This window comes from Ornithorhynchus anatinus, chromosome 18 (genome assembly GCF_004115215.2).
Source record: "Ornithorhynchus anatinus isolate Pmale09 chromosome 18, mOrnAna1.pri.v4, whole genome shotgun sequence".
NCBI lineage: Eukaryota > Metazoa > Chordata > Mammalia > Monotremata > Ornithorhynchidae > Ornithorhynchus > Ornithorhynchus anatinus.
The window spans coordinates 34,887,934-34,912,055 of record NC_041745.1 but is presented as its reverse complement, the minus strand read 5'-3'; the positions used below and the strand labels follow the sequence as shown (position 1 = coordinate 34,912,055).

The 24,122-nt window shown below is 43.6% G+C and overlaps 1 protein-coding gene across 4 annotated transcripts in view; it reads left to right on the top strand.

Annotated features, from left to right (window-relative positions):
• RBPJ (recombination signal binding protein for immunoglobulin kappa J region) overlaps positions 1 to 22,975 on the top strand; it is a 119,061-nt gene extending 96,086 nt beyond the window's left edge. For all 4 annotated transcript variants that reach the window (XM_029083401.1, XM_029083398.1, XM_029083400.1 and 1 more), the window contains 8 exons: positions 5,666 to 5,831; positions 9,939 to 10,113; positions 10,620 to 10,757; positions 10,936 to 11,048; positions 15,080 to 15,220; positions 16,203 to 16,358; positions 17,273 to 17,376; positions 18,565 to 22,975. In XM_029083401.1, coding sequence (XP_028939234.1) covers positions 5,666 to 5,831; positions 9,939 to 10,113; positions 10,620 to 10,757; positions 10,936 to 11,048; positions 15,080 to 15,220; positions 16,203 to 16,358; positions 17,273 to 17,376; positions 18,565 to 18,880 — 1,309 coding nt within the window. In that variant the 3' untranslated portion in view covers positions 18,881 to 22,975. The remainder of the gene's footprint in view (positions 1 to 5,665; positions 5,832 to 9,938; positions 10,114 to 10,619; positions 10,758 to 10,935; positions 11,049 to 15,079; positions 15,221 to 16,202; positions 16,359 to 17,272; positions 17,377 to 18,564) is intronic.
• The last annotated feature ends 1,147 nt before the right edge of the window (positions 22,976 to 24,122 follow it).

Sequence of the window (24,122 nt, the reverse complement as noted above, 5' to 3'; positions counted from 1 at the left end):
TTTAATTAAGCAGGTTGCCATGGCCCATGATAGTACATGTTTTTTCAGGTAAATTTCTAAGTTTGGAGAAGATTTTGAGTAAATGGCATTTCTGAATTGCACAGGTGAAATAGGAGGAGTCTGGGAGTCAGAAGGACCTGGGTTCTAATCCCAATTCCTCCACTTTTGTTGTTTGTATGACCTTGGGTAAGTCACTTAACTTCTCTATGCAGATCCTTCATCTGTAAAATAGGAAATGTGGACTGTGAGCCCCATGTGGGCCGTGGACTGTCCAACTGGATTAGCTTATATCTACCCCAGCGTTTTTTAGAGTGTCCGGCACGTAGTAAGGACTTAACAAATACCATAAAAAAAGTGAACTGAAATAGAGGCCCTTTGCTATTCACTGTCATTCACTCAGTCGTATTTATTGAGCGCTTACTGTGTGCAAAGCACTGTACCACGTGTTTGGGAGACTACAGTATAGAAGCAGACAGACCATATTCCTGCCCTCCATGAGTTCACTGTCTAGAGCGGGGGACAGATAATATAAATGAATCCCCTTGCTGTGATGTTCAAATGTTTTTGGGTTTTTTTGAGCCCCGGTTAATACAGCTCAACATTTCTCTGCTGCTCAACAAGCACAAAAGGGATCCGCAGTTGAATACGATTTAAGATTTTTTTCTTAACTTTTAGTCTGTCTCCCTCAACCTTCCATCTCAGACACTCTTATTTTTCAGATCTATCTCCCATCTGCTCTGCCTATAAACAGCCCAATGTGGTGGTCTCATCGCCAGTTGAAATTAAGCCCAGTCCCATGTGTCCATCTTCCCATCCCAGTCCTCCCCCATGCTGTGCTTTCTCATTTGAAATAGTGGACACTGCATTTTTCCCAAATCTCTTGAATCAGTCCTTTCTTCACTACACATTTAACAGTGGATTTTCATCTTTTAATTAGATTTTTGAATCCTACTCGCCCCACACACTACACTTTCTATACTTATTTATGTTAATGTCTGTCTCCCCCTCTAGACTGCAAGCCCACTGTGGGCAGGGAACCTATCTACCAACTGTGTCATACTCTCCCAAATGTTCCGCAGTGCTCTGCGTACAACAAGCGCTCAATAAATACGATTGATTTGTAGTGGACAGCTGCCATATTCTCCTCCACCCTTCATGTTGACCATGCCTTTGATCTCTTTAGCACCCTGTTGGAGTTTATACTGCGTTACAGGTCAGGACGGGCATCTAATGCTCTATTTCAGGGGGTCCCAGACCATGTCGCTTTCCCTTTTTTGGGCTCACTCTCTTGCCTCCTGACTTAGTCCCTTCATTGTTTTCTCATCCCACTCCAGTTTCCGAAGTTTCCCTCTGACATAAGATATCCTCTTCCCATCATACCCTCTTCCTTCATTCGTACAACTTCTGAGATGTCATTTCCTCCTTGAAATGTGTGTTCCCCGACTAGTTCGAAGAGAGAGCCAATTTCTACTGATAACCTCATTTATGTTTCCTTTGCACTTAACCCCTTTGCTTGGGCAGAATAGAAAAACTGTATTCAGTTAGGTACTTAGTCGCTGTTCAGTTAGTAATAGTAGTGATAGTATTTATTAAGCACTTCTTGTGTGCAGGACACAAGCTCTGGGAGAGAATACGCAGTTGGGAGTTTCAGTTGTTGACCCGACTTTTTGTAGTTCTGCTTGGGTTAATGGCATCCATCTTCAACAGTAAGTTTATTCTATACAGTGCCTGATAACTCAGTCAGTAGTTATCTCTTGAGCGCTTACTGCTTGCGGAACACTGTACTGAGCGCTTGGGAGATTGTCTCATTAAACGGGTTTATAGATGAGCGCCTTTAATTCTGCAAAGTGAGATAGTAAAGCGCTCAACAGATGCCATCATCATCATCCTGAAACTTCTTTTTTGAAATGAAATTACATTAAAAAAATGCATTCATCTATATGATGCTGGTAGTGGCTAATAGAGGGTTAGCTGACTCCAGATTGGCCATAAATCTCAGTGGAAAGAGCCCGGACTTGGGAGTCAGAGGTCATGGGTTCTAATCCCGGCTCCGCCGCTTGTCAGCTGTGTGACTTTGGGCAAGTCACTTAACTTCTCTATGCCTCAGTTACCTCATCTGTAAATAGGGATTGATTATGAGCCCCACGTGGGACAACCTGATCACCTTGTATCCCCCAGCGCTTAGAACAGTCCTTTGCACATAGGAAGCGCTTAACAAATACCATCATCATTAATAGAAAGTTCTGTTAGTGTCCAGTTATATGTTGTCTTTAACCAGATAGAGGCCCCGTAAAGCAAACCTCCTTAAGGGGATCTCACATTCAAAATTCATGCAAGAATCTTCCCCTGCTGTCTGTAATTGTGGTATTTGTTAAGCGTTTACTCTGTGCCAGACACTTTACTAAGCGCTGGAGTGGATACAAGCAAGTGGGCTTGGAACACTACCCCGTCCCACACAGGGCTCACAGTCTTAGGCCCCATTTTACAGATGAGGTAACTGAGGCACAGAGAAGTGAAGTGACTCGCCCAAGGTCAGACGGCAGGCAAGCGGTGGAGCCGTGATTAGGACCCGTGACCTTCCGACTCCCAGGCCCGTGCTCTATCCACTCCGCCGTGCTGCGCTGGTGCGTTATCCCCTGATACTCTGATATGAGAACAATTACATCAGGTGAGCCGCCAAAGTGCATTTTCCAGTTAAATCAACCCGTCATTGGCATTTATCGAGCGCTCACTGTGCCCAGAGCGGTGTGCTAAACTCTTGGGAGGGTATGCCGTGAAAGAGTTGGTAGACACACTCCCTGCCCACACCCCTTGGGTTGTAGGTGGCGTCCAGGCAGTTGTATTACTAGAAAAGACTTAGCCAGCTGCTTCGTCTGAGTCAAAATCAAGGCTTCTTTAGCTCTGTCTAAGCTTTTTGGAGCCAGTGGCCTGATGATGTTCGAAAGGAACTTTTAATAGCGTCCTTTTTTAAGTCTGGTGCTTGTCTTCCCCCTTGTGGAAGAGAAGAGCACTGGTTTTCAGAGCAGCGTCCCCTCCTCACTAATGAAAAGCTATAAAAGAGAGATCGCCTTGTCCCTGGGGGATATTCTTCCCCCACAGTAATTTTGCAATGTGATAAGCAAGTCTCTTGTAGGTGAACTTCAGATTTGGGAGAAATAATAGCGATAAGTTAGCTGCCAAGAGGGGAAAGAGGATGTTACAAGACCTTCAAGGAAAAAACAGAAGAAATAATTGATGCTTAGCACGAATGTGGACTAGAAAGGGAAGAAAGGGGTCTGTGAGATCCCAGAGTGAGGGGAATGCAGAGGTGGGAAGAGCGAGATAAAACACAAAAGTGGAAAATTAGCCCACAGTTGAAGAGCGGTATAACCAAAAGAGAATAATGGTAAGAAGTGATGCTAAGCAGTGGTGGAAAGGAGTGGAAATAGGAATGGAGAAAGGGGTCGAATATTAAGTGGACTTGAATGTCAGAAAAAAACAAGACTTGCGAAGGGCTGTTAAAAATTGCCAGGAATATAAACGGTACAGTTAAACCGCATAGACATATAATAGAAACTTGAGTGTTCAGAGAAAGATTTATGAAGAAATTTTTTTCAGAAGTTCTAGAATCCCATAGGAAGAGAAGGAAGGAAAAGATAAGAAGAGACAGTGACTACAAGTGCAAATTACATTGGGTTGTAAATATGAAATTGAGAGAGGCGATCAAATTAGTTTGGCGGGCACCAGAGTAAATATGAAGGAGTAAAAATAAAACAAGGATTCAAAGACCCTCCAAACAATTGAATGACTAAGAGTATGCAATGCTCTCATTTTTGTCTTCCTGCCCTCTTGTTACTTTTTTTTCTGTGGACTGTATTTCTCTCTAGTCCATTCTTATAGTTTTTCACTTAGTTGTTTTGGCAACCAAGACCTGGAATTAATGGAAATGTAAATTTTGGCCCCGTAAGTTGCATTTTCGTGCTGTTTTGTTCAAGTGATCCGTTAAAAATAAAAAAATGCACATGCCGTAACTGCATTTGAAAATGGTTGATGTCTGAATTTGGTTTTTCTCAGATAGGAGTAACTTTTTTCTAGAGAACTCAGGCCTTCTTTCTCTCATATATCTGTTCGAAGTCCCTATGGAATAAGGAAAGGCAGGAGCTGTTATTTCCAATTTTATAGATGCAGCAAGAGAGCTGTCAAGTGATTGGCTATTGGTCAGAACAGCAATGTTTCCACAGGGCAAATGTATTTTACAAAGGCAATCTCCCTGAGTGTAGTTAGATTTTTCCCTGATTCTGCTCAGAAGAGAATCAGGGAAAAAAGTAACTACGCCCAGGGACTTCACACCGATACGAATATCATTCTGGATTGTGGTCCAGCGACTGAACCTCATTCTTGCTGTGTTGGGGGTGGGATAGACCTCCTGCTCTCTCTCCGCTCACCCTATTTCAAGTCTCATGAAGCCAGGAGCTTGACAAAACAAAATTGCCCCTCTCCAGTTCATATTTCACTGAGCTCTTGGGATAATTTTTTCTAAAACATTATCCTGCGCACCTTGATGAATTCTGTTTTTACTCTTCTAGAGTGTAGTACAGTGCTCTGCACACAGTGGGCAATCATGATAGATCTTTTTACTCATAGCTCCTCCATGGTTACCAGGTTCTGTCTTCATCACCTCCTGACGATTGGGTGTAGGGTCCTCCCTCGATGCTTTCCCTCCCTTGTACCTTATCTGTTCTCCGTTCACACTCTTCATTCTTCCTAAGCTCACCATATCACAGTGCTCTGTTCTTGTCTCATCCCTTTTTGTCCCCTTGCTAATATCTTTCCTCCTGCCTGTGTGGCCTGATGTAGATTGTAATCCCAGCTCTGCTGCCTGTCTACTCTTAGGCCTCGGGCAAGTCACTTCAGTTCTCTCTGCCTCAGTTTCCTCATCTGTAAATGGGGAATGAAATAGCTGTTCTCCCTCCTGCGTAGACCGTGAGCCTCTTGTTGTGCAGGCACTGTGACTTCTGCCTGTGTCTACCCCAGTATATAGTAAGAGTTTTATACGTACCGTCATCATTATTATTATTATTACTATTTCCACCTCAGTTCTGTCCTCATCTTCAGTGCCTTTGTAGAACTCTCATCCAGGAGGTTTTCCCTGATAAATTTTCTTCCTGGGCCATAGCCTTCCAACTACCACCCGTAGCACTTGGGTACATAATAATTTGCGTACTCTACTATTTAAATATTTGCTTTTCTCCATACCCATCTTTTCAGCCTCTTCTTTCTAGTATCCATAAATATTTTGTGTCTCCCTCCTTGTAAGTTCCTCGAGGCAAGAATCGTGTCTTTTGCCACTGTTGTACTCTCCCAAGCGCTTAGTTTGGGGCTCCGCGCACGGCGTATGCTCAATAAGTACCGTTGATTGATTGTATTGGGCTTCCGGCCTCACTTTTGTGATGCACTACCCCAGTACCACGGAGGAAAAAAGTCTCACTAATTATTTCAAATTACGGAGGCTTAAGAGATCATTTCTGTCCGCACTTGTCTGTGTGGCCCGGGTTTAGTTCCGTAGAAGAGCGGCCAGCTTCAGTAAAGGAACTGTTATCTCTGTGTCACTAAATTGGAAAGTTCAAACCTGACTGTTTCTACGGCTAGAGTTTGTGAATCTAATCTTTCTTTTGTTCATCTTTAGGTTTTTTTGTCCACCTCCCTGTGTGTATCTTATGGGCAGTGGATGGAAGAAAAAAAAAGAGCAAATGGAGCGGGATGGTTGTTCTGAACAAGAATCTCAACCGTGCGCTTTTATTGGAATAGGAAATAGTGACCAAGAAATGCAGCAGCTGAACTTGGAAGGAAAGGTAGAACAAGCATATGTGTTTCCTTCCAGAGTCTTCTTGGGGTTGATGGTGATTTGCTCGTCAATTATTAGAGCGTGCCGCGTCTTGTAGAGTTGAGATGATAGAAACGTAGAGAGGTAGGCTTGGAAAGATGAATCGGGAACGTCTGGCCCAGGGGTGACTTTGCGGCAGTGAGCGTGTTGGGTGCCACCTCTAAAGGATGCCCTCTGCTCCCAGAATCATCAGCTGGGTCAAGGAGCAACCTGCGTGCCCGTCCCCAAAGATTCCCCGGGTGAGCTCGAGCCACTCCCTCTTTGCCGCGTGAGTCTCGCCTGCCACCCTCGATCTCCCATCTTCAGTCTCATTCCACGGCCCCGTTTCTAGGACACTAGAGTAAAGCTGTTTTCCTTTTCTCCGCCTCCTGGATCTGCTTCCTGTCTAGAAGTAACACGATGCTGGCGAGTCCTGTCAGGCACCCCTTTGCATCTAGAAATTCAGATTTGGTAAAAAGCCGGTTTGCTTTGTCTCCTCACAACCAGGCCAGAGCAGGAAAAAGATGATGCAACCAAAGGAAGGGAAGGGAGGGATTGCCACAGGCAGCCGCATCTCAGTTTTGAACTCTCTGTTAATTAGCCCATGGGAGAGGTGGCCTTCCCATTTGACACTTTCCGTTAATGTCTAACTTAATTTTTTGGCTCCGACAAAACTTTTACAGCGTTTGTTCTTGCCTTGACACGCTCGTGTAGATCTTCTACATTCAAAGTCGTAGTTAGAAAATTCCCCTTCCATTGGGGTATTTACTTCAACTTTGCTACATTTAAGAGGACACTTCCTTTTAATCAGTACCATTCTATTGCCCCTAAACTATTTTTTGTTCTATTTAAATGGAATTTGTAAGTCCTCTGCACCCCTCCCATCCCCACCCCCAGTGTGCCTGTGCATGCACGAGCACTTGTGTTTGTATTCAAATGTTGTTAGAGACCCTAAACGTTCTTCCCAAGGAAACTTTTGGTAATCCCGATTCACATTGAGTTCAACAGTAACTCAAAAAGTAAATGATGTTATCGGATTTTGTCATATCGAATTCATAGGAAATAGAGTTGGTGCCTAATTAGTTTTACCTTTAATTTACACAAAATAATTGGACGTGGTAGGAATTCGGAGATGCAAAGGATTAAAAGTTCCCGAAAGATACGACAGGGGCCTTCTGAGAAATTTTAATTGAAGCATTCATGAAAAATCGACCGCTCTGCCTACTTAGATTATCCTTCGTATCTTTTGCATCCTCTGTTATAGGAAGCATATCGACCTGTCTTGTGGCTTTACCTGTAATTTTTTTTTCGAAACAGTCCCCGTCCTTGTCAAAAATCCATTCTTCATAGATTTCAGATGAGCTAGTTGTTATTAATTTTATTTCTGATTTGGTGCGGACCCCTGAGCTTAATAATAATAATTGTGGTGTTCGTTCAGCGCTCACTATGTACCAGACAGTGAACTAAGCGCTGGGGTGGATACACGCAAACCAGCTTGGACAGAGTCCCACATGGGGCTCACAGTCTCAATCCCCATTCTCACAGACAAGGTAACTGAGGCACAGAAAAGTGAAACGACTTGCCCAAGGCCCCACAGCAGACAAATGGCATGGCCGGGATTAGAACCCATGACCTTCTGACTCCCAGGCCCGTGCCTCGTCCACTAGGTCATGTTGCTTCTCTAGCTTTCCTTCCTTCTGTTTTCCTTTTCATTCTCCCTACCTCCCGTCAGGATTATTTCAAGGTTGTTGTTGCAAACCAGCAAAAGAAATTTATTCAATTTGGCCTTCTTCAGAACAGTCTACATTATTCTTTTCTTGAAGAACCTGGGGCTGGTCTTTTTGAAGCTGCACTAGATATTCATAGTATTTTTTTTCTTTGAGCAATTATATACTGCCGTTTCTGTGGTGTTAGCTGTTGTAGCCTTCCAGCTTGCTAAAAGTAATGCACTAATTTCAATCAAACTTTTTTGTAGCCTTAGCATGTTTTTGAGGTGTGGTGACTTTTTACAGTTTTGTTGTCCGTGGATTCAAATTCAGCACCTGGGGGTTAGTCGTGTCCAAATTCTGTAGTATTTACCAAAAGTAGGTGTAGTAAACTATAATTTGGACCCTTCCTTGATTCTGTATGTTTTGGCTGTATTTCAAGCACCCTAGAAGCTGATATTTGAATGATTTCGAGAAAAAACGAACAACCCTTGCTTGCCTGTAACCCTCATTTTTTTTGCCTTGCTTAAATATGCTAATATTGCCACCCCTCCTTCACAATTGTATATAATGAACTCTGTGAGTACTTTCTGATGTGTGCCGCTAAACTTCGCCTTTTCCTCCTTTCCTATATGTCCTGTATAGACTGTACCCAGCTGTGTTGACATTCCAATTAAGCAATGCCACCAAATTTCAGCTACTCCCATTAGACGGTCACCACCTTCATCGAGACACACTTTTAGTTTGGCTCCCTGCATTAGTGTCGGTGTACACCTCAGTACATGAACCTTCATTTTCATAGACCTCGTCTTATGTTGCAGAACAGTTCCATAGTTTAGGCTTAATTTGACTACAGTGCTGTCACTTTAAAAGTATGGCGGACCAATGGCTCCGGCCACTGCAGCTCACAGATGCTTTGAGCGCTTTGGAGATCCTCGGATGAAAGGCGCTATGTGAGTGCAAAGTATCGTTGTTTTTATTATCATTATTTTTAGTGGCTTCATTTTAATTTGCTTTCTGCAGAGCAAATCTTTTCTATTGCAAAAACCAAATTAAGGAAGGAATGCGAATGTCAAGCAAGCATCTATTTTTTCAAATCTCTCTGGCCTACAGAGAGTCTTGAGCTAAATCGATAGTTTTGTTCCGCTACCGAGGCAGATGATCTAATGATAAACTTGAGTAAAAGTCCCTTACCTATTTCCCAAAGAATACTGCCGGTCAAAGAATTGATTAGACATAAATGGCATCAGAGCATACTGGGTCACGTGAGATAACGGGTAGGCTGAAAAGAATCACACCTAATTGTCAAGGATGACAGTGGTGGAAAACCGTGTTGCATTTTAAATACAAATTCAAAAGTAGCCCGCCACATTCCTAAAGTTTTTGGTATGTATTCTGGTTGTCCGTGTAAAAGCATCCTTTGAAATGCAGATGCCCTAACAACGTTAATGCTTATCCATTGCCACGGTATGTTTCTGGCAACTGGCAGGCTTGACTCTTTGGAGTGACTTATTAGTTCAATAACGGAGGTGGTTTACAGGCCCAGTGAACCTCCACAGCAGTCTGGATTTTTGGTGGTTGTTTTTGTATTTTTTTCCTTTTTATCCCAAAATATTTTGATTTTTGTTGTTTTTTTTTTCTCTTTTGGTATTAACTGCGTGTTGATTTTTTGGTGCATGAAGTCACCATTTCCCTTTTTATATTTGGTGTCATCCATTCTGGGCCTTTTCCCACAAGTGTTTGGATAATAATCACTACTTAATTATAGATAAGAAAAATGTGTGCACTCTTTAATTAGTCAATTAATGGTATTTATTGAGCACTTTCCGTGTGCGAAGCACTGTAGTAAACGCTTGGGAGAGTACAGTGGGTTAGTAGACACAATCCCATGCCCTCAAGGAGTCCACAGACTAGTGGGAGAGACACTAAGCATATTCTTAGATTCTTTGAGAGCTTGGCACAGCTAAATTTTGCTAAAATCTTTTCCACAGAATTTGAGAGCCTTATTTTGACCTTTTCTTTGCAGAAAGACAATCATAGATTTTTTAAAAAAATAGTTCTGTAAAAAAAAAACCTGCTACAACTTTCTCCTATCTTTGAATAATATTTCTTTGAAATGACATTTAAAGGTTTGTAAAGTAAGGAAGAAATGTGTATATAAGAGGAAGAAATGATATGGTAGTGTTTGAAATAAATGATTGGGGGAGGGAGGTTGACCACTTTTAAAAGTGTGATTTTTAAAAAAAAAAAATTATTTTTATCTTGACAGTAAGATTTACTTGTTGCCCAATGGAATTTCACAAATCTTAACTAGGCATGGCCCCTGAAAATTAGATAGCCAAATGCTTAACTGTTGTTTATAGTGCAAATAAATCTCTTTGTGTTCACAGAATTATTGCACAGCTAAAACGTTGTACATATCAGATTCAGACAAGCGAAAGCACTTCATGTTATCTGTAAAAATGTTTTACGGCAATAGCGATGATATTGGGGTGTTTCTCAGCAAAAGGATCAAAGTCATCTCCAAGCCTTCTAAAAAGAAGCAGTCATTGAAAAACGCTGACTGTAAGTATGGTTTTCGGCTTGTAAATCTCCGACCCGACCAGTGTGCCTTTTTGTCCTCGACCACATTCAGGATTGTACTTGAAAGCACTGCACAGGAAAGCACAGGATTGTATTTGAAGGGGAAATGACACACAAGTTTTATTTTTTTCATTATCGCTAGGTCGTGCGTATCTCCTTATTGAAGGGAGTCCACTCTTATTTGTCTGCCTAATTTGCACGTCTTCTCGTAAACCCCGATTTTCAGTTTAGACTGTTGTCCCTAAATCTGGGTTATTAAGCCTTAAAATACATAAATGGTGGTATGTTCAGTATTCGAGTGCATAGTACAGTGCTCTGCACCCAGTCAGCACTGTCGATTGATTGCCTGCATTCTCACCGGTACTCTCATGGTCAGAGCCTGACGGCAACACGGTCGAGTCGGTAGAGCTGAAGATGGTGAATAGTCAGATGAACTTTAGGCCCCTCTTAAGAGAACACGTAACTACAGGATACATTTTTACTTGCAGTATGCATCGCATCAGGGACAAAAGTGGCACTATTTAATCGACTTCGCTCCCAAACAGTAAGCACCAGATATTTGCATGTAGAAGGAGGCAATTTCCATGCCAGCTCGCAACAGTGGGGCGCCTTTTACATTCATCTCCGTAAGTAATGCGTACTTTTCTCGTTTCCCCCTCCTTGGGACCTTTTAATTGCATTTTAAAACATGAAATTAAAAGGCGACCCTGTATGGCTGAATTACTTTTTTATCTTGCAACTATCTTCATCAGACGAAGTTAGGTAAGGAACTTAATGACACAGAATTTGGTCTGTTTTGTGCAGTGGATGATGATGAATCAGAAGGAGAAGAATTCACGGTGCGAGATGGCTACATCCATTATGGACAAACAGTCAAACTTGTGTGTTCAGTTACAGGCATGGCACTCCCAAGATTGGTATAGTCCACTTTTACATTCTTAATACGTACTAAAACTATTTTTGCACTAGGCTAATCGCTAAATTAAAATTGAGTTGCATCATGAAGTACTCATTCGTCATTTGTTTTTTTATTAAGATGACTTCATAACCATTGCATTGATCATTTTTAGTTCTCTTTCTGATCGTGTTCCCTTATGACATTCCCCAAAGCCCTCCTTTTCTGTTGTGCTCTTTTTTCAAATGTAGCTGAACCCAAGTCTGGTGGAATATTTTTCCTTTGTATTGACTCGGATGGCGGAGGGCTAAGTGATATTTAGGAGAGGCACCCTAAATTCTCTTATGAGCTCCGTTGGGAAGCCCACCGCTCCGTTTTCATTGTTTGGGGCAGGAGAAAGAAAACCGGAATTAGTCCTGGCGGTGTTCGAGCTCTTCACAGACAGAGAAGTTCTAATTCAGGGGAACAGTCCCGAACATCGACCGGTCCCCGAGTTACATCAGGTTGAGTTGTTCGTATTCCTGTCCAAGAGAACGAATGAATCGCAAGTTAGTCATTGTGAAGGGGGGCAGGGCGGTTAATCAGGGTGATTTTTCTCAAGCAGGGACAAATGCCGATTTTTAACACGGTGTTCGGACCAAGTTAAAAACACTCCTCGTAGCTTGAGGACCCCGATGACCTCTAGGTATTTTAAAGGTGACCGACAGGAGATAGGTTGCAGTTGTGGGCCGAGACCAAAAGCACACAGGGAAAGACGTGCATCGAGAAAGTCGCCAGTATCCAAGCTTATACTTTTTTTATTCTTATTTTAGGTTCCCCGAAATAGTTCACCAGCTCCCCTTCCGTGAGGCATCTCAGCAGAGCCTCTGCCGGGAGATAGCCCTCCCCGGAGCCCTGCTGGAACAAGGAGCCAGCCTAGAACAGGTCAGGTAAGCACTGTTTGGTTTCTTTCTTTGGTTGTTGCTTATTTTACTACCTGGCATGGTTTTGCAAGGTGTTCGGGTTGCTATTTGGGTTCAGTATCCCAAGGGATATAAACTACAATAGTAATATATTTTCATACTTTGCAAAACTGGAGCACCTAGTAAAAAGCAAGCAAACAAACAAAAAAACCAACAGCACTTACCTGGTCTTTCCTGTTTTCCTCTCTCCTTGTCTGACTCTCTGTTCCAGTGTGGTGTTTTGGTTGCGTTGGCATTAAATACCAAAGTGCGGGCCGGCCCCCCAGTGGGAGCCTTATGGTAGCTTTTAGACGTGGAGACGGAAAGAGAGAGGCGGCGGAAGAAATGTTTAGATCGTTTAGCAGGCGTACCCAGTTCTCAATAAATTGCCGTCTAAAATTCCCGCCCAGCCGAAGGTCTCTCTCAAAGTTTCCAAGCTGGCTGTCCAAAGGCACTCAGCTTCGGCTCTCGGGTAGAAAAGGCTAAGGTAAAAACCGACGGAAAGAGCCGCGTTTAGGGTTGTGATGCCATTCGGTATCTTGTTGTAGAGCACCGAGTGGAGTGAGACTCTGGGGCTCGGCGGGCCTGGCCTGCGGTCCCAGGCAAGCGCCAGACCGGCTATCGGAGGCTGAGTTGGGCCAGAAGCCGGTCCGGGCCCATTGCTGGAAGGCAGCGTCTTCCCTGCCTGGCCTGCTGAAAGATGTAGTTCCGGAAAGGGGAGACCGTCACACAGCTGGGGAAATGCTGCACTAGCTCAGTAGCTGGGGGCCAAGGGCAAGGGGAAGCAGTTTATTATAGGCTCAGGGTCATCAGGCTGGTGCGGGGCCAAGTGGAATAAACGTTCCGCGAGGGCAGCGGTGCTGGTCTCGCTCCCCGCCGTCGGCTACGTAACTGAGGCTCACCCGCATCTATTTTGTGAGAGGTGTCGGGGGAGTAGCCTTCCGGAGCCCCGGAGGATGCACTTGGGATGTCTGGGTACCGTCTCCGAGGCGTGGAGCTTCAGGAGTCTCCCCTGGCACGACGTGTGGACTGAGGGGGTCCTGCCTCCCCTTGATGAGACCAGTTGAGAGAAGGGGCTCAGAGGAGAGCCTAGATCCAGCTGTTACTTTCAGTGAGTCCCCAGGGCTCCATCTTCTTGGAACAGGAGCCAGGTGTCCTGGAACTCGCTGGGGCGATCTGAGCTGAGATCGACCTCCTAACCGTTTCCTGTTCAAGCTTCATACATCTGGGGGATTCTGGAGAGAGACAGGGTTTCCCACTGCTTCTTCTCTAAGATCGGGGGCACCGTACGTACCCTCCAGAGCCCTAAATGTGTGCTCTTTGAGGCTTGTTGGGTGAGCCCTCTGTGCGTGAGTCTTGTTGAGTTCAGTCCTCCTGCTCTGACCTGGGCAGTTGCAGATCCCGCCCTTCCTCTATGCCTTTTATCTGCACCAGTAAGCTTTCTCTTTCTTAGGAGCGTAGAAGAAATAAAGTTCACTCGTACAGATAAGATGGGCGAGGAGTCTTTCTGGCTAAAAGAACTATTTGGAAAGGGTGATTTGGGGATGGGGTAATTCCTTTTTTTTCAGTTCCTGGGGCCTGAAGCTGGAGACCGATACTGGGGGAACATCAAGTCCACAGATAGACAATTTTGGATTCTTAGTCCCCAGCTTAAACCAATCAGTCAGTCAATCGGTCGGTGGTACTGAGTGCTTACTGTGTGCAGAGCACTGTACTAAGCACTTGGGCTTAGTGCACCTGGTCTTTTAACAGTTGTCTACACATGTGCTACTTTCAGATTGAACCAAGAGTCCCTGTGAGTTACTTTAGGTTACCTGAGAGCTCTAATAAGTCCCAGGACCCTCTTGACCTCAGGAAGCAGCACAGAGTGTAAACTCCTGATGGGCGGGGAATGTGTCACTTGCCCGCTTTGTATTTCCCAAGCACTCAGAACCGTGTATGGGACCCAGTGAAAGCTCAGTCGATACTACGACTGCTCTATTTGATGATAGTCACACTTAGAGATCAGCAGCTGAGAGAACAAGGCCTGTTTTACCTCCCGAGTGCAGGGAAAAGAACGCAGAAGTGGGAGAGACCGGTCGAAATGATTGGCAGGTTTCCACAGGTTCTGTTTCCCCTAGGCAGATCGAAGATATTTAAAATCATTAACATTAAGATAGATCGGAAACCGGAACCAGCACAAAGAAATACATTCTTAGTACCAAGCAAGAAAAAATGAAAAAGGTGTGAAACTCATCCGAAGGAAGCTCTGTCATTACAGATCATTTAGTGTTCTTGGAGTACTGGGTTGTCAGCTCCTTTTTACTCTGTCTCCAATTTCAAAAAGATGGAATTTAAGCACAAAGGAATCTAATGAGGTTTTTTTTTTTTTGGAAAAACAAGGACAAATTTTGTAGGGTACTGTCACTTAGTACTCAGTCAATGAAAAAATAAGATTGTTAAGGATGGAGCTATTACCCATGTTTTGGCATATTAAAATAAATGAAGTTTAGTGCTTAATGGCTTGGTATTTCAGAATGTCATATTTGCTCTGTTTATATGATGCTTTTGACCGCATTAATGAAATCTAAAAATGTGTCCACTTGTAGGAATTCAGTAAAAGAATATTTAATCTGCCACAAGGTCGGACGGAGGAAAGTTCTCTAGCAGAGCAACTTCCACAACCTCAGTAATCTAATCTTTCCATTTGCTAGTCTCGTGGAAGTCAGGAATTACAGTCAGTTCTCCTACAACACGGATATTCGTTCTTAATGAAATGTGCGAGCCTAATCGTATTTGCTGATTGACACAAGCCTTTCTTCCAGCATCACGTCGCATTATATCCCGATGATGGTGCGTTGTCAGAAGGCTGTCCCCAGTATAATTCCCTGTAATGAATGAAAAAGCATGTAGTGAAAATGCGCGTTTGGGAAACTGACTGTACTTCCTCATGAGAAACCCGAGTAATTTCCCATTTGAAATTTTGTCTGCTTGTCAAGATGTTGGCACTAAAGATTGTTGATTCTGTATTTGTTCCGAGGAAACGGTAACCCCCTATTAACCCGATCAGTTTGAAATCATAGAAATTATAGCTCATTAAGTGTGTGAGCATTGTTTGTTGTTGTTCAAATAGATAATTCGAAAAGTCGATAAACAGACCGCGTTACTGGATGCAGATGATCCGGTGTCCCAGCTCCATAAGTGTGCATTTTACCTTAAGGATACAGAAAGAATGTACTTGTGCCTTTCCCAAGAGAGAATAATCCAGTTTCAAGTGAGTTAAATATTTGTCACAAATACGTAAACATGATTGTCATCCCTGTTTTCTTTCATTATAAAAGAAATTGCTCCAGGAAATCAATGGTATGTAGTAAGCACTTACTGTATGCAGAGCTCTGTACTAAGTGTTCGGGAGGGTACAGTACAACAGAGCTGGGAGACACGTTTCATGCCCCAAACAAGCGTACGGTCTAGAGGAAACAGGAAATTAGTTTGCAGTGAAAAGTTATATTTCTGTGACTCTCTTTGGCAATAAGACTTCAATTGATCACTCTTTTAAAGTATGCCATAGGTAGGCCAAACTAGTCACGGTGACCCAATTGAAAAACTGCTATAGGAAATACAGCCAGGCCCCTTGAGAAGGATGTGTAAGAACACCGGCCCAACGAAACAGTTGACGGCCACCCCTCAAAGATTCTCCGCATAGGCGACCCATCCAGGGTGTACGGACCCTCTCTATGGAAATGTGGAACAAGCGTTTCTACACACTTCCAGAGAACCCTCCAAAATCCAAAGATTTTTCAGTTCCTGCTGTGCAGGATGGGGGAATCTTGAGCGGGAGGTAAAGATCCATGTCCTCTCCTCCCCTTCCTGCCCGCAACTCTAGCTGCATTTTACGGAAATTGGATACGGGGGATTCTCTGTTGTCTCCCCTCCTTAGTTTACGAAGCAGCTAGTGAGGGAGAGTCCTGGAGGTCTCGTTGCGAACGTATCCTTATACTCTGCTATTTCCCCGGCCTGTATTTAATTTTAACGTCTGTCTACCCCGTAGACCGAAAGGTCCTCGTGGGCCTTGTGGGCGTGTCTGTCGACTCTCTTGGATTTGTTCTCTCCCGAGCTCTTAGTACAGTGCTCTGCACACAGTAAGCGCTCAGTAAATACCCTTGACTGACTGATGGGTGACTGGATCAATGCGTCGTATTTACGTACCTTGCCCCACGTGGTTTGGCTTGTAAAAACTGTCCTCTCTCCATTAGGCCACTCCATGCCCCAAAGAACCAAATAAAGAGATGATCAATGACGGAGCTTCTTGGACAATCATTAGTACAGATAAGGCAGAATATACATTTTATGAGGGGATGGGACCTGTCCATGCTCCAGTAACACCTGTGCCTGTGGTAGAAAGTCTTCAGGTGAGTCGATCGCTAATTGAGTTGCTCTGTCGTAACTGCTTTCTGATTCGGTTACTCCTGTTTTTTAAATAAAATATGCTTTTGGCAGCTTTTTTAGGGTTTGAGAACCAGCAGGGCCTAGTGGAAAGAGCACGGGCCTGGGAGTCAGAGGACCTGGGTTCTGATTTTGACTCTGCCAAAAGCCTGCTCTGGGACACCTTGGGCAAATCACTTCTCAGTGCCTCAGTTTCCTCATTTGTAAAATGGGGATGCAATACCTGTTCTCCCTTCTACTTAGACTGTGAGCTCAGTGTGGGACAGGGACTGTGTCCAATCCGATTAGCCTGTATCTGCCCCAGCACTTAGAACAGTGCTCGACACATAGTAAGCGCTTAACAAATTCCATAATTATTATTAAATCTAGAAAAAAAATCCTTTCAGTGAAATGCTTTGTTTTGATTCAGTCCAATATTTTGAAATAAAGTAAGTGAAGTCAAAATGAAATCCGGCTTGCGAAGTGAAAGTTTCCTGGACTCCTGGAAGCTAGAGACGTTTATGAAGATCAAAGAGCTTAAATGAAGATTGAAGTGTGTCTTTCCGTTATTATGGCTATAATGTCCCTGAGACAAATTGGAGTCCAAAGAATGGAAGTAAATACTGGGTTATTAAAAGGCAACGGGAAGAGAAACAACTGACACTGTTCTGTTTGACGCATCTCTAAAACCAAAGAAAAAACAGAGCTCCTCGCTGAGATACTTGGCCTCAGAGCAAGTGATTTGTGGAGAGGATTTTCAGCAGGGTTTTTAATAGCTGGATTGAACGCTGTTCTTCTGTTTCATCTAGTTTTGGTTTTCTAGTAGAAAATGAGTTTGCCTAACATTCAGCAGTGTACTGATTTCCACCACTATGTACCTGGTTGCACGTGTGTGTTGCAGTTGAACGGCGGCGGAGATGTAGCGATGCTAGAACTTACAGGACAGAACTTCACTCCAAATTTACGTGTCTGGTTCGGGGACGTGGAAGCTGAAACCATGTACAGGTGCGGTAACTCTTTTTCTAAAGCTCTGGCTTTTCCTTCTTCCTCGAGTTCGTTTTTCACTTCCTGTTGTGTGTCAGATTCTTCTTGTTGCCGACTGGTAAATGCTCGGGGGGGTGTGGGTTTTCCAGCTACTAAGAGAAGCACGAGAAGTAATAATAATAATAATGGTATTTGTTAAGCGCTTACTATGTGCAGAGCACTGGTCTAAGCGCTGGAGTAGATATGGGGTCATCAGGTTGTCCCATGTGGGGCTTGCATTCTTCATCCCCATTTGACAGATGAGGTAACTGCGGCAGAGAGAACTTAAGTGACTTGCCCAGAGTCACACAGCTGAGAAGTGGCGGAGTCCGGAATTCAAACCCATTACCTCTGACTCCCAAGCCCGGGCTCTGGCCTAATGGAAAGAGCACAGGGCTTGAAGTAAGAGGACCTGGGTTCTAATCCCATTCCTGCTACTCTTCTTCTGGGTGACCTTGGGCAAGTCACTGAACTTCTCTGTGCCTCAGTTTCCTCATCTGGAGAATGGGGATTCAATCTCCATTCTCCCTCCTACTCGGACTGTGAACCCCATGTGGGAACTGATTTTCTCGCGGCTACCCCAGCGCTCAGTACAGTGCTTGGCACTTAGTACGCACTTAACAAATACCACTCTTAGTACCAGACTGTACTGTAGACTCTAAGCTCACCGTGGGCAGAGAACATGTCTGTTATATCGTACTCTCCCAAGCACAGTGCTCTGCACACAGTAAGCGCTCAGAGCGAGAGGCAGCGTGGCCTAGTGGATAGATCCTGGGCCTGGGAGCCGGGAGGACCCTGGGTCCTAATCCCGGCTCTGCCACGTGACTGCCGAGTGACCTTGGGCAGGTCACCTCATTCCTCTGGGCCTCAGTTCCCTCGTCTGTTAGATTCATTCATTCAGTTGTGTTCATTGAGCGCTCACTGTGCGCAGAGCCCCGTGCAATACAACGATAAACAGTCACGGGAGGATTAAGACCGTGAGCCCCGTGTGGGACAGGGACCGTGTCCAACCAGATTACCTCGTGTCTACCCCGGCGCTCAGAAGAGTGCCTGGCGCGCAGTAAACGCCTAACGAGCGTCCCGTCCTCCTTCTTAGTACTGTAAGTCCGACCGACCGACTGACTACTCAGATACTCCCTCCTCACCCTGAATCTGCCTTTTTCTCTCCAGATGTGCCGAGAGCATGCTCTGCGTCGTCCCCGACATTTCTGCATTCCGAGAAGGTTGGAGATGGGTCCGTCAGCCAGTCCAAGTTCCAGTGACTTTGGTCCGTAACGATGGAATAATCTATTCCACCAGCCTTACCTTTACGTACACCCCGGAACCAGGGCCCCGGCCACACTGCAGCGCGGCGGGAGCCATCCTTCGAGCCAACTCGAGCCTCATGGCCTCTAACGAACCGAACACAAACAGCGAGGGAAGTTACACAAATGTCAGCACAAACCCAACCAACGTCACATCGTCCACAGCGACGGTAGTGTCCTAACTACCGTCGAGCGCGAGGACTTCAACGGACTTCTGAGTGCTGCAGACGAGGAAACCGAACAATCTTTTGTGGTTTTGCGGAGAGACGATTTTCCATCCTCGGTGACGATACCCTTTCTACCCCATTACTTGCAAGTGCTGATTTGAAAAGCCGAAGCCACAATAAAAAAAGAAAAATACAACGAAAATGTAAAAAAGACTCTATTGAAAATCTATTTTTCAGCTGGTTTTTTTGGTTTTTGGTTTTTGTTTTTTGTTTTTTGTTTTTTTTAAAGGGCAAGAAATAGAAACGTGGCTGGGATAAAAGTTAAGCAAACTAGAAAACATTGAACATAACATAGTTTTTACGGACCAAGGAACTTGTATAAGCTTTAGTAAAAGGTACATTTTCACCATACCTTTTTTGTATCACAACATATAGTACACTTTTGTTACCAAATAGTTTATATTTTTTTTTCCTCTGAGGTTTTGCTCTGAAGTATATTCAGGTTCCAGGCCTGGCCATGCTTGTATAATCTAATTACCATACTCTTCCAGTTTAAAAAAATATATATTTTTGGTCTGTGGCTGGAACTGTTCCTTTTTTTAAACTGAAGTCTTGTGACTTTTTATGAACTGAAATTATTTTGATTTCAGCAAGTAGAACCTTGTAAAGGCCAGCATATTTTTTTTAAGATTATATGAAGTCTGTGCAAAAGCTTTAAAAAAAGATGCCTCTGCCTTGCCTCCAATACATGCAATGTATGTTAACTTAGTGGTCTATTTCAGTCATTGTTGATAGTTATTTCTGTGTTTTCCTTTAAAAAAAAATTGTATTTATAGTGGTAATTCAAGATGTTCTAACATTTACGTGAATTCAAATGGGGCAGTTCGAACCGTCACGTTGGACTGTCAAGTCACAGAAAATGTTGGTGTTTGAAGGGTTGTTTTTTTTTTTTTTTTTTAAGTTCAAATCATTAACTCATCAATGTTTTCCAGGAGCCGTTCAGGTTTTTTGTTTCTCCCCACCCTTTATCTTGTACATAACGTGTATTACGTGTAAGTTAAACTTTGTTTTTGAATGTGGAATGTTCCCAATGGCTTCATTTGGCCTGTTTGGCGTGTGACAGAAGAAGCACGAGAAATATTTGCTACCAGAGAGATTGTTAGGTTATGCCCCCTTTTTCTGTGAGGAGAGGAATTCAACAAAAGCATGTTTTTATTGCCTTTACGTCTTTTTTTTTTTTAGTAGACTAGGCCAAAACCATAGGTGTAACCCTAAAATAAGAAGATGCTTTTGTTAGATCGACTAAAAAAAATAAATAGGACTACAGTACTTAGAAATGGATAGATGAGAGATTTTGAAACTAAAACACATCTCCTTCCCTACCTTGATCACTCTCTCTGACACCATCCTTCCCAACTCCGCCCTCACAAGGACAGCACCCCATTCAGGTCCGGCCTCGGTGGCATTCAGCAGGTTTTTGTTTGCCTTGCACTCTGAACTTGCCATTTTTACATCGTCTCCATTCCCGTCCTTTACCTTGACTGCATTTTTGTTAAATGTCCTGGAAACTGCAGCAGAACCACTGGGATGCACGGTCCTCGGACTGTGTGTGTGTGTGTGTATGTGTGTATGTGTTTGTGTGTGTGTGTGTATGTGTGTGTAGGCTTGCAGAGCATCGCCCGGTAAATGCAGCCACCCTTCCTTAGAGTAAAAACTACCTCTGCATCGTGGCAAGTCCTCACTGTCCCGTAACAAGAGCCGCAAGTACCTTGTGAATGCCAGCAAAGCCCGGGTTTCTTGCAGGGTTCGTCACACAGAGCAGTGCTTTTGGTGGGGGGGGGTATCTCCCAATCTGTCGGAGGAGGTTTTCGCTGACCACTTGAAAAGACAAATCTGAACCATCGTAAAACCGTCCTCCTCTGCGCGTTGGCTTTCCTGATGGTTTTTTTAAAAAAAATTTTGGCTGGGTTTACGCCTCTGGAAATGTTTTTTTGTTTTGGGGGGGGCGGGGTTTTGCCTGTGTTAATCGTTTTGGTCTCTAGTCTGAGAAGGGAGAATTCATTTGTAGTACACTTTCAGTTGTCAGATCAGTGCCACTGTGTTTCTCTCCTACCACGGGCCTTTCTAGGGACTCGGAGGATATTTTGTACTCGATACCCTTTTCTCTTTCAACTTGTTACAAACGCTGGTTCTCCGGGCCAGCAGATACTGCCTCAGACCAAGGAAAGAACTCATCGTGGCCTTATCGATCTTTGTTTAAAACTGTTTACTGGCATTGACTTGCAAACATGTTTACTGGTGTCTGTGTGCTGTTTAATTTCCTCTGAGTAATGGCAGCCGTCATTTCGCAATGTTTTGGTCGAAGTATGTATGCATAATACAGTACTGTTTTTTTTCTAAAAATGGGCCACAAGTTTCCTTTGCTTATTAGGTTTCATAGTCAAGTAAGAACTGTTATTGGATTCACTCTCATACAAGAATAATAATAATAATTATAGAGGAGATCCTTTTTCAGAACAAATTACTGCTTTACCCAGTCGGTGAACCCGTAACTCCTCCACTCTCAAAAAGTCGACCGTCTGTTCCCTTCCGGACTTTAAAGTCTTATTTTTCCCAATGTCTGCTTGGGTACTTAGCTTATTTCTTCATAGCGGATTGCCCACTGGAGTGAGTATATATACACACTATCTCTGAATTTAAAGCGTTTCAAGCTACTAACAAAACACATTGTTTTTCGTCAGTTTTATGCCTTTCTACACCCTAAAGGTGAATGGGCGAAAAAAAGAAATTCAGTTGTCGCTGAATCTTTTGTCAGTACTCATTTTTCTGAATTCTGCTTTTCCTAAATCTGTCCTTTGAACTTGTGGCCAGTTATCTTGAGTTTATTATGATGAGACGCGTCTTCCAGATCAATACCCCTTCAAGAAAGATTCCCTGTCGTAACGGAGCTGGGATTTTCCTTGGGCTTTTTTTTTTTGTTACTCGGTGGAAGCTCCCTGAACCGTTGGTCATTTCCTTGATAATGGGTGGAGAGCACCCGTAGAATGTTACTGCTTCTGTTGAACTCCATAGCGAATGAATGCTCCAGGAGGAAATGGAACTCCCAAACCCTCTTGCTTTCGTGTCTCATGTGCTCTGACGTCAGTTCAAAAATGATACAATGAAGCCCATGTTCCGAGTCGAGTTTTTTTGTGATGTTCTAGTCCCTTCCATCCACCCCGTAGACTGGGAAACGACTCAGATGCTCCAAATTGGATTGGCCCTTGGGTTTGGAACGGTTTCAAAATTGAACACTAGTGTAATACCGTGGAACCTGCTGCTGTCTTTTCTTAATCCTCTGACCTATGAAGGCATCCCAGCACGTACGACTCCTCTGGTGAAAAAAGATTCATTTCGCTTTCACTGCACAGACTCTCTAGGGATCATACTGGTTATTTAAAAAAAATAAATAGATGAACCTGGTACCATCTCTACCCACATTAAAAAAAAAAAAAAAGATTCCGATGAAAAATCTTGTACGGGAAACAAGCCAACTACCCATTTTAGACCAAATAACTCCATAGGGGTTTCCCTTTTGAAACAAAACGCTCTTCAATTATTAACCACGGTGTTTACTTCTTCTTTCAAAAGCAGCTGTGTTTCTGATGAGTACTGAACAAATGTGTGTAATTTTCTGTGCCAGACTTTTGACTTTGTTTCAAGCACTGTAATGTGGGATTGATTGGCAGCTTTGTTAGAGACAGTAATATATGAGGGTTTCCGTTTAACCCTTTCAGGACTGAAGTATGTCTCCCTCCATTAAATGTCCACCGTTGTAGTGAACGTGTACCAGCATTGAGTACTGTGTTGGTCCAGATGTAGATGATCTGCTCAGATTTTTAGCTTATTTCTCGTACCTTGCAGCATGTCGTTTGCATTCAGTCCTTAAGGAATTCTATTTTACAAACTGTGCACCTGTAAGGTTTATTAGCAATAAGGTAGAAAATTGAGCAAGTTTTTACCCTAATTTTGTAGAAAAAAAATGAATCTGCTCAGTTCCATATTTCGTCGAGAAAAACCTGCAATACGGGGCAGTTTCAAGGAATAAATAAAAGTGAAATGTAAACCGTCTTTTGTCAAATGTGCCTGGTTTCTACAGCCACGATTAAATACTATGTAATTTCTGTTGGGTTTATCCAAACTCATCTCGCTCTCTGCTTCACGTCACAGTAGTAGTGGTTATGTTAAAGTCTGGGAAACGTGCGGCATCCAAACGGGATTTTTTTTTCTTAAAGAGTTTCCTTGGCCAAGTGAAGGGGGAGGTGACTGCGTCAGTTAAGGATCTGTCGTCTCTAGTCCGGGGCCGTCTCTGCGGTGGACTTCGACAGAATCTGACCCGAATTACCCCGAGACACATGGTTTCCCAACGCAGATCTGTTGACACGGAGCGTGGGTGACTGCTCAAAATGGATGGAAGTCGGAACGCAGCATTTGAAGAGTGTTTGATGGTTAGCCAGCAGGGGTGTTTCTTTAAAGAAATTGATCTGTTCAGTAAGGGAGAAATGAACCGTATGAGATGAGCACCCCTGTTTATAAACTCTGCCTGCTTAGCCCAGGCTGAAAAGAACCATGTTACCTAACTGATAAGTAGCCAAAAATTATCTCGAGAATGCGATGTGTCTTTTTTTTTCTTTTCATTTTTGAACAGTTTTACAGTAAACTGGTTTTCCTTTGTTTCTGAGGGCAGGGAAGGACCTGGCGTTACCTAAACTGCTGTTTGAGGAGGACTCCATCTGCAGCAGTGACTGAGTCTCTTCTCTCTCCCCCGTCAGTTTGAACCCTTTCAGGAGTTGCTAGAATGGAGAAATGCAAGAACGTTAATTCAGTTGGAATGGAAGAAAGGGATTTTGCACTGCCACCGAACACAGCAGAGGAAAAGAATAAAAGGTTGGCACTAGCTGAGAAAAGCAAGGAGAAGATGGAAAGAGAGAAAGCCTAGATTTATGAGATTCTGAGTCAGAAAGTTAATGGAGAAAGCTGGTTTAAATTTACAGTTGCTACGGACTCCTCAAATGTGTAGAATAATGGCTAGCCTGTTTACCTGCCTGTTTCCGAACAGCTGCTTAAGCCGAGGATTCTAGCAAAAGTAAAGGAATTTAGAAAAGCAGCATGGCTTAACACGTGGAGTACGGGCCTGGGAGTCTGAAGAGCCTGGGTTCTAATCCTGACTCCTCCTCTTGTCTGCTGCGTGACCTCAGGCAGGTCACTACACTTCTCT